Source organism: Trachemys scripta, chromosome 17 (genome assembly GCF_013100865.1).
Source record: "Trachemys scripta elegans isolate TJP31775 chromosome 17, CAS_Tse_1.0, whole genome shotgun sequence".
Classification (NCBI taxonomy): Eukaryota; Metazoa; Chordata; order Testudines; family Emydidae; genus Trachemys; species Trachemys scripta.
The window spans coordinates 13,709,263-13,719,284 of NC_048314.1; the positions used below are offsets into that span (position 1 = coordinate 13,709,263).

General features: G+C 40.9%; 1 protein-coding gene across 1 annotated transcript in view; it reads right to left on the reverse strand.

Moving 5' to 3' along the window:
* Positions 1-1,749: 1,749 nt before the first annotated feature.
* Positions 1,750-10,022, reverse strand: part of ZDHHC12 (zinc finger DHHC-type palmitoyltransferase 12) — a 9,991-nt gene continuing 1,718 nt past the window's right edge. Inside the window, exons 2-5 of the mRNA XM_034751930.1 lie at positions 9,465-9,601; positions 8,017-8,103; positions 6,387-6,553; positions 1,750-4,313 (exon numbers count right to left, since the gene is read on the reverse strand). Of these exons, the coding sequence (XP_034607821.1) occupies positions 4,004-4,313; positions 6,387-6,553; positions 8,017-8,103; positions 9,465-9,601 (701 nt within the window). The 3' untranslated portion in view covers positions 1,750-4,003. The remainder of the gene's footprint in view (positions 4,314-6,386; positions 6,554-8,016; positions 8,104-9,464; positions 9,602-10,022) is intronic.

Sequence of the window (10,022 nt, forward strand, 5' to 3'; positions counted from 1 at the left end):
TTCTTCTTTGCAAAGGATTTAGGCCCAGTTGTGTTCATAGTTTGGGGTGGGTGTGCAGTGGCTTAATACAACCAGAATGATGAAGGTTGAGTTTGGAAACTGCCCAGATGTTACAAGCTGAGATCTTAGCTTTGCTTTGTAAAAAAAAACTAGATTTCTACTCTCCTGCTCAATCTTAATTCCTGTCTTTAATAAGAACTGATTTAAAACTCTACAAACTTTGCACATATTGTTTATTGTAAATTAGACTCTCCCTTCTGATTAAAACTTATGCCTTTCAATCGCCCTGGCTTGTTAGAACATATCAGGAGCTGGGAGAACACAGATCTTCTGCTTAACAGAGAGTGTGTTCTTTATCTCTGTAAATGTAATGTTAATACTATTTCCCTTTCCTTCTTCCTTTCATAAGAGTCTCTTGTCACTCCAGCTGCTTGGATCTGTCCCCTCTGTATGTGTTCTCTTTATTGGGGCCACGTATGTCACTTTAATGATTGCACTCAGGCTATTTCTCCAGGTTTTTTTTAACCTTACTATGTATATGCTGTATTTTTCTCAGATAATATAAAATATTGTGGATGTTTATATCGGAAAAATTAATAAATATTGGTTGTGAAACAACTCTGGCTAAAAAACAGCCTAAAATATAGAATTTGTATCAAGACCAACTTCATTTGGTGCTCAAAATGCACAAGTATGAGTATGTTCTTGTAGTAGCAGTGCTGTAATTAGCACTTATAATTACTATTTAAAGATTACATTCTGACTGTGAAACTGTTTTGCAGAGTGCTGTTGCCTCTTCCCAGCTAGCCAGTATGACTAGCAAGTCAAAAATAGCAACTGTTCTTTAAACAATTTCCAAGTGAGAAGTATGGGGAATGAGTCATTCATAAACTACTGGGGCAAGTATAACCTTGTTGCACTTCAGGGTGTAGACTGGACTGCTACACATTTATGGTGGTTACTATGTATAGGGAACAGCACTTTGGCTAGTCGGCTAGAAAAGAAATATCCCTGTTGAAGGCTCATAGGAACATGTAGATGTTGGTTTTTCAACCCTTCATCTACAGGGATAGACTTTACCAGTAAAGGATTGTGCTTGTTCTGAAGACAGGATCTGGCCATAACCAGAGAGGAGTCCCCATTAAATCAAGATTGGCTGAAGTGCTCAAGGAGTTACTTAGGTAAGAGCTTTAGTATATGTACATGTGTGGAAGAAAAACAGCCCACCCTGATCTTAGCTCAGTCTTATAATTACTGCTGAATGCCTTGCAAAGGGAAATTGACCCCCACTACCAGTTAACTCCTCCTAACCTTAAAGCCAGTTTAAGGCAAGGTATGTGTCTGTACTGAGCCTTATTTAAACAGCCATTGTCTGCTCACATTTGGCCCCAACTGTGTTTGTAAAAACTTTTACAAAATGTCAAGACTGGCATGTTTCCATGATTTTTTTACATTTTAACAGATTATAAAATTAAATTAATGGAGATATCCCATCTTGTAGAACTGGAAGGGACCTTGAAAGGTCATTGAGTCCAGCCCCCTGCCTTCACTAGCAGGACCAAGTATTGATTTTGCCCCAGATCCTTAAGTGGCCCCCTTAAGGGCTGAACTCACAACCCTGGGCTTAGCAGGCCAATGCTCAAACCACTGAGCTATCCCCCCCCATTAAAAGGTACAGCATAGTGCTACTGCAGGTGAACCAGATGACTGAGTGTTAAACCTGAAAAATGTATAGAGAACAGCAAAAACTAGTTTTAATCTTTAATGATTTACAATTATTTTTAACATAGTGCAGAGCATTTACAAATGTAAACTGCAAATATCTTTCAATGGCAGCCTAGACATTTTTTTTTAAATTCACAGTCCCATCAAACTGAATATTTAACTTGTGTGTATTCAGTTATACTGGTTGACAGTTATTTTTTCATGTGATAGAGCCAACACAGCTAAGCGTGAAGTGAACGCTAGTCTGGCAGATATTTCATCAACCAAACTAAATTCTAATTGCAGACTCCTTTCTTAATGGTGATTTACAATCCAGGAAGACCCCATCTTGACATTCACATACCACAGTGTGATAGCATGTTCTGCCCTGTACAAGACACAGCCCCGGCCCCACGGAACCTGAAAACTTTTTCTGGTGTCAGACACCAACATAGACCCTCCTGCTGTCTTTGAATTGCTTTTTCAGAGTATAACAGTATTCTAAGAGTGCTTACCTACCTTGGAACTTGAGTGCAATCTGCCAACGTGATAGCCATCCATTTGGCTCTTGTGCCAAGTGCTAACCCCTGAGTCACGAAAGATACTAAGGCACCAAATAAGCAAAACAATTTTTACAAAACCTGATGATTGGAAATATTTTCAAGACTAAGATTGAGTGCAGAGGGCTCTCCTTTTTTGAGGGGACTATTGATACACTATCTTTACAATGCCATAAAGGAACTTTAACTTGTAATTAAACAGGTTAATTTCACTGTCCATGCTGCTTAAACTGAAGAAATTAAGTTTACGTGTTAGTGTCATCTTAGATTAAAATGGAAATCTTCCCAGTATCTTTAATACAGTACCTGCACTTGCTTTACTGCTTTAAAAATAAAAAAAGACTAGTCTTTTTCTCCTTTTCAGTTAAAGTAAAATAAGTTAAACCTAACAGTATTAAATATGGTAGTGAGGAAAACATCATTAAGACATGGATTTAGCAGTACTATTATCAGTGTTGCTCCAGCTGGGCAAGGAAATAAGGATTCTAGCTCCATCCCACCGTTACCAGTTAAAAACCATCTCAGGGCATTCAGAAATATCTCCTTCACTGCCACTTATCCATTTATTATTTTAATTTAAGAATATGTAATTGGAACAATATTCTGAGGGAGGCTTTTCCCAAACAAGCTATAGGTGAGAGTTAGAGCTGAATAAGTGACGTGGACAAAGAATGCAGTTGACAAATGTTGCTTTTTTCTGTTCAAGAATGGTTTAAATCTGAGAAGTCTATATTCACTGAAAACTCATTAATTTCTGTATCGAACTACTGAGTTTATGGTCTGTTTAAATGTGCATTTCATTATGTTTAAGTCACCAGTATTGTTTTGTTGACTTGTATCTAAGTAGCCACTCCATCACAAAACATAGGTTTAAGAGTTCAAAACTTGAATTTGGTGCATAACAGCTGTTTCTAAGGCATATTAGCAGTAGTAAAGTTCAAATCTTTGTGGAACGCACAAATCTCCTGCATGCATCCAAACTGAGGTTTCCTTTTCATTGTCCAAATATTCATTCAAAACCTTCCATTATTTACCCAACTCTACCACTAAGGCACATTGGTCCTGACAGTAAGACTTATGAAGAAAGGCCTGACTTATCAATAATTAACTTTCTTTCTGCTGCTATTCCCTAGAGTGGATGTGGCACCAACTGAGGAGGGGAGACTGAGGAAATAAGTGAAAGCAGCTATTCAGTAAGTCCCTGCATTTGCCTCAAGAGGCTTGATGAATATGATTAGCAAAAAGATGTAAAGGACTAGCATACATATTCACTCAGACCAGAAGTCACCCCTTCAGTGCTGCCCAGAACCAAGAAGTCCCCTTTTAATTTTATAATTAAAGGTATTTTACCTGGATACGAACAACCACATAGAGCCACACTGCCACTTAATCTTCTTGTAAGTAGACTTGCTCCTGCGGATGGGATAGTTGTACAAAAAGTTGCATGGTTCATTATGGACTAAATTCCCCCTCCACTGAAGCAGTAGGAAATGGGTTACAACACAAGTGCTTTCTCTAACAAATCACACAGAGGTTGTTCCTGAGAGTCCTACTCTAAATTCCTTTCTTAAAGCCCTTAGCACAGATGCACCATGACAAGCAGCCTCTATTAGTTAAAACCTGAATGACTAATTCAGCAAGAGGACCTGCATTTCAGCTCACCCTGTAGATGTACTTTTCCCTCTTGTAATCAAACTTGGATTACACCATTAAATACTGGCTGAATTTACATTCTATAATTAAACAGGGTCACTATCCTCCTGAAAGTATATTTTCTCCCATGTAACGAGACGGCAGGCACAGAAGAATCTCCAGAGGTTGAGAATGACACCTTGGTCAAAGGGGTTCTCTGACTCACAGTGTCGGAGGTAGGAGATGCGATGGTGTGACATGAACTCCCAGGTGGTTGTATTACATGAGACCAGGTATAAGTGTGAAACCAGCAGCAGCAGCACTACAATGGTGAATATGGCTATCACGAGGAAGGACAGGAGAAGGAAGATGTTGTGCTGCAGCCACTCCCAAGACTGTTCGAAGTAAAGGCCTGACCTTTCAATTAAAAGAGAAACATGGTTTAGTCAAATTGGGTTAGATACAGAACTGAAGTTACATTAATCAAATCATCAGCTTGCCTTACAAATACTGCACTCCTGACTCACATGCTGATAATATTTCTGCAGTGTTTTACAGCTTCAAGGCACTGTATAAACTTTGACAGCAGCTGCAGTCTCAAGACTCAAAAATAAGCTAAGTTCTAAATACACTGGAACAGAGATAGGAAGAAGATCTTGGACATTTATACTGCTGTAAAAAATATGTTCTCCTGGCAATTAGAGTCGCCTGGCACTGCAGGAGAAGAGCTGCATGAGTACAATGGCAGGAGCCACTCACAGAATATGGTTTATGGGGACTTTCACTTGCCTGCCATTTATAAATAGAGGCTGCACAATAATTAACAAGGAAAGGTTAAACAGTAACCAACAATGCAAAATTACTTTATATTCATTTAGTTTAAGTTTACAGCTAAGCCTGTTACAACCCAAAATATCAAACTGCATAACTAATCACTTCAGCTCTGTCAACTGAATCAACAGTACAGCACTGTTGAAAGTCCCCCAATGCTCGTACAAAGTGGAAAGAATGGCAGCTGACTATAAATGCAATATACCTACTGCCAGATGCCAAAGCCTGCTCCTGTTTTTCCAGAAGTTTTGATGTTGCTGTCACCTCTGAAGAAGCCAAGGTTGTATTGCAAGTAAGACTATCTGCCCCTCATTTATCGGGGAGTGTCTATCCTATATATCTGGTTTTAAGTGCTGTAGCTCAGGTAACTGTTCATGACAATTTAATTAAGTCAAATCAAATTTCCACCTCTTCAAATGATCCCCCATTCTATACTTGCCTTGGCTGTCTGCTCCCACTGCCTGAATGGACTCAGGCTTTTTAAGTGTTTTAAGGCAGTTGTTCTCAACCAGGGGTATGTGTATTCCTGGGGGTACACAGAAGTCTTCCGGGGGTACATCAACTCATCCATAGATATTTACCTAGTTTTACAATAGGCTACATAAAAAGCACTAGCGAAGTCAGTACAGACGCTTCCTGACTTACGCAAGCGTTCCATTCCGGAACGCCTTGCGTAAGTTGAATTTTGCGAAAGTTGGGGATATAAACCCAACAATTACATCCCCCCCCAAAAAAAAAGTTATGGAACTTACGGAACTTTTTCCGTAAGTGCGGGTTTGCACAAGTCAGGATTGTGTAACCCAGGGAGCATCTGTACAAACTAAAATTTCATACAGACAATCACTTGTTTATATATATGCTGTACACTGAAGTGCAAGTACAATATTTATATTCCAGTTGATTTATTTTATAAGTGTATAGCAGGGTTGGCCAACCTGAGCCTGAGAAGGAGCCAGAATTTACCAATGTACATTGCCAAAGAGCCACAGTAGTAAGTCAGCAGCTCCCCTGCCCCGTTCCCAGCGCCTCCCAATCAGCTGTTTTGTGGCATGCAGGAGGCAGGGGGGGAGGGAGGAGGAGCAAGGGCATGGCAGGCTATGGGGAGGGGGCAGGGCCTGTGGCAGAGCCAGGGGATTGAGCAGTGAGCATCCCCTGGCACATTGGAAAGTTGGCGCCTGTAGCTCCAGACCTGCAGTCGGTGCCTATACAAGGAGCTGCATATTAACTTCTGAAGAGCCACATATTGGCCTCCCGTGCTGTATAGTAAAAATTAGAAAGTAAGCAATTTTTCAGTAATAGCATGCTGTGACACTTGTGTTTTTAAGTGAGGTGAAACTTGGGGGTATGCAAGGCAAATCAAACTCCTGAAAGGGGTACAGTAGTCTGGAAAGGTTGAGAGCCACTGTTTTAAGGAAAACCCCACCCTATTCCTTAAGTAGCTATGTTCCTCCTCAGTAGCAATAATCAGAGTGGTGCTGTGAGGAAAGCTGGTTACAGTGTGCAGGCAAAGAGAGAACATATCACGTTAACTCCAGCCATTGCTAACTTGCTCTACCCAAATCATTCAGGGGGATTTTGGAATGTCCAGCTCTCATCAAAACTCTCCAAGACCTCAAATACAAACTGTCCCTGCCAGAGGCTGCTACTTAAAGTACTTACCATGCAACATGAAAGGACCACAAGAGAACCACAAGCTGCACAGCCAGGTAGACTATAAAGAGTGGATGATTCCTCTCTCCTACACAGTTCTCAATCCAGGGACAGTGATGGTCATAACGACGTACACAGTGCCGACACAGCTGGCAGTGCTTGGCTCGCATTGGTTGCTGTGGAATAAGCAGATGATACTAAGAACAGTCTACCCAGATCCAATGCTCTATTTCATAGAAAATAGCTGGGAAGACATCCAGGTCAATCCTGCAAAGTGAGACCGTTCCCTCTACTCTCCCTTCAAAAGCAGTTATTTTAATAATATTTGTCTAATGCCTTACAAAGGAGATCATCATCCCCCTTTTACAGATGGGAAAACTGAGGCTAAATGACTTGCCCATGGCTGGTACTTTGCTATAAAACTTCCCTTAACTAACTACAGAATAAAGCTGCAAACGCAGAGGGGAAGATATTAGCTGAATCAAGAGCTCAATACAGTTAGCTGTGGATATTTAAGAAAAAGGTGACCAAAGTCTGAAAGTGAAAAACTAGGGCACCTGCCATTCACGGGAATGTTTTGAGTGTATACAAGGAAAGGTTTGGGGTTTTGTTTTGTTTTTTGGGGGGGGGTGTCTTGTCTTCAGGGGCATGTGGATGAGAGGGTAGAAGAGAAGTATCCACTCTTCCCCTGATATGGGGAGGAGAGCTAATTTTAGGATTAATAGGGAGGTATGGTTGGGGAAGGGACCATGGCAACAGGTGACATGCCCCCTTATTGTGGTACATATATGCTCTGCCAGTCTCTTATCTATTTCAGCAACAAGCTGGCTGATAGCTCCTTCTGCTATCAGTGGTCAGATATTTACTTAAGCTGGAACAACCCTGGATTGTATAAAACTGACGGAGACTGCGACTGAAAACAGGCATTTCTGGGCTTCAGGGATGCATATTCAAGAACTAATCTAATTGGAGGATGAAGGAGAAAAAAGAGCAAACTATGCTTTCTACAGTTAAAACTAGCTTTTCTTTGCTCCTAAGCATCTAAACAAGCTCATACCTGCTAGCAATCTACTCATGCTACACCTTACAGCCAGATGAACTCTACACTTTGACTTTACTAAGACACTTTCAAATGAAGTCTTTGAAGATGTGGTGAGGCCTTAGCTGACATGGCAACAAGGAGGCAGGAAGCAGGGTTTTCCCCAGTGTGGAGTAAGAAGAGAACAGTACTTTGTGAACTGCCAGGGATATATGTATTAATCTTGAAAATTAACAGGTTCCCATTTTAAAATGTTTAGTTACACACTCTGCTCGAGTCACCTTTCATCTCAGGATTGTACCTGAATCAAAGTTTCTAATTCTGTCTGCTCCTGCCTTGGCCTTTTACATCAAGATAATACTGTAAGTTTACAAGAAATGAGTGATGGCTAAGCATAACAAAAGATAGGTAGCCAGATGAGCACCAGCTCACCAAGCAATTACCCTAGTCCCTTGACCAACTAGGGTGACCAGATAAAAAATGTGAAGAAGCGGGATGGGGGGTAATAGGTGCCTATAAGAAAAATTCCCAAATATCAGGACTGTCCCTATAAAATCAGGACATCTGGTCACCCTATGACCAACTGCTGCACACACATACCTTCAGCATGCAGTATCCACAGCGCCGCCGCCAAACATTGCTTGGAAATTGAGGCATCATTACTCTTTGCTCTTCATTCATCCCTACCTACAAAAAGGTGGTAAGAGAAAAGAGGGGACCTAAGACCATGTCGAAATGCCAAGCTAGGGGTGATTCCCAGTTTGTACATACATCCCCACACTAGCAGGAGTATAAATAGTAGCACAGCCATATAACACAAGCAGCAGCAGAAAAGGCACAGTTTAGCAGGGCAGAGTACAAACCTGCCTGAAACTGGTATTTGGCATGGCTATTATTTATACTTGCACTAACTTGATAAGAGCTACTGCAAGTACAAGTATGTGAGCTGGGAATCACACTTGTAGCTCATAGTGTAGACATAGCCTAAGGATGAGCAGTAAGGTTGATTTGTACTCCAGACTCTGGAGAGAGGGATGTAAAGTGTCTCAGACAACTCTCTCACAGTTTAGGAACATTGAACAATTCCTTGAGAAGTACAGAAGCTGTTAAGAAACAAAGGACATAGACCCAACACAGTGTATGACAACCTCAGCAATGCAAAGAATCCCATGAAATCCTACTTAATACACGATACACACACATAACTGTTCAGAGAGTCGGGCTATTTTAGCCATTGACAACCAGACAGTGTGTGGAGACAGAATGAAAGCTTTGGCATGGAGCCACATAGGATATAAGTAGTAATAAGACTGCTCTATCTGCCTCAAAATACAGGGGAAATGCATTTGCGTATAAGCAGTGCTGGTTGTTATAAACACAGACCAAAATTCACTTAAGTTTTGGAAGATTAAAGTGATAATGGATATTAAATTGCTTGTACAAGGCAAGATAAGGTGTCCAAGCATGTTAAAGAAGGATAAATATAAAATACCTGGGAGATATTTCCTTCTAGTTAAAGCACTCATCTGATTTTTGTACAAATCGATCTTTCAAGAGGGATACAGTAACAGAACAATTACCTTGTTCAGTAAATAGAGTTGTAAGGAGTACTTTCCTTCCAGCTTGCACCTCTATCCTGGTTTTCATATGCACAGCAATTGGCAGTAGTGAGGGAACATAAGGCAGCTATCTGTTCTACAGAGAATGTAGCAACTGAGACAAGTGAAGGCATCCGCTCAGTAAAACCAAGTGGGAGAGCATGTGGGTGCTAGGGGAAATTCAGAAGGGGACATGGTATGATAAATGCACCTAGCAACATTTGTGCGATTCCTGAGGCTCACTTTATAGAACCTAAACTCCGTGACTGCTTCTGCTTTTGTACACATTTTAAGAGTCCTCTATCCTAAATGTCAAAACAGTTTATATTGCATATTCTTATCTAGTATGTTGCAAAGAAAAACAAAATCTACAGGTTTTATAACCAGGAAGGTTGGTTCCCACGTTCCTTCATTCAGTCAACTATGATTCATGCTAAGAGAATGATTTACCTTCTCTTCCTCATCAGACTCAATGAAGCCTGGATCCATGAGAGACACTACAAAGTACAGCAAGACAGAGCAGAGAACCAGTAAGACAAATATCAGTGGCTGCAGCAACTCTCCATGCTCTTCCTGCTTTCGCAGATCTGAAAGAGGCCATCATAGAAGGAGTAAGTCCATGTGAAATGTTTACTGCAACAAGTTACTCTCCTTGACCTTATTGGCTATGGGATTCAAAGTGGGGCTGAATTCTATATCAACCGTGGGAAGTATGCCTCAACTGCTCAGGAAGTCGGGACCCATCACAGCTGTTCCCTCTGTAAGGGGAACTGACTATTTACAAAAAGAAGAACAGGAGTACTTGTGGCACCTTAGAGACTAACAAATTTATTAGAGCATAAGCTTTCGTGGACTACAGCCCACTTCTTCCATTCTATATGCATCCGAAGAAGTGGGCTGTAGTCCACGAAAGCTTATGCTCTAATAAATTTGTTAGTCTCTAAGGTGCCACAAGTACTCCTGTTCTTCTTTTTGCGGATACAGACTAACACGGCTGTTACTCTGAAA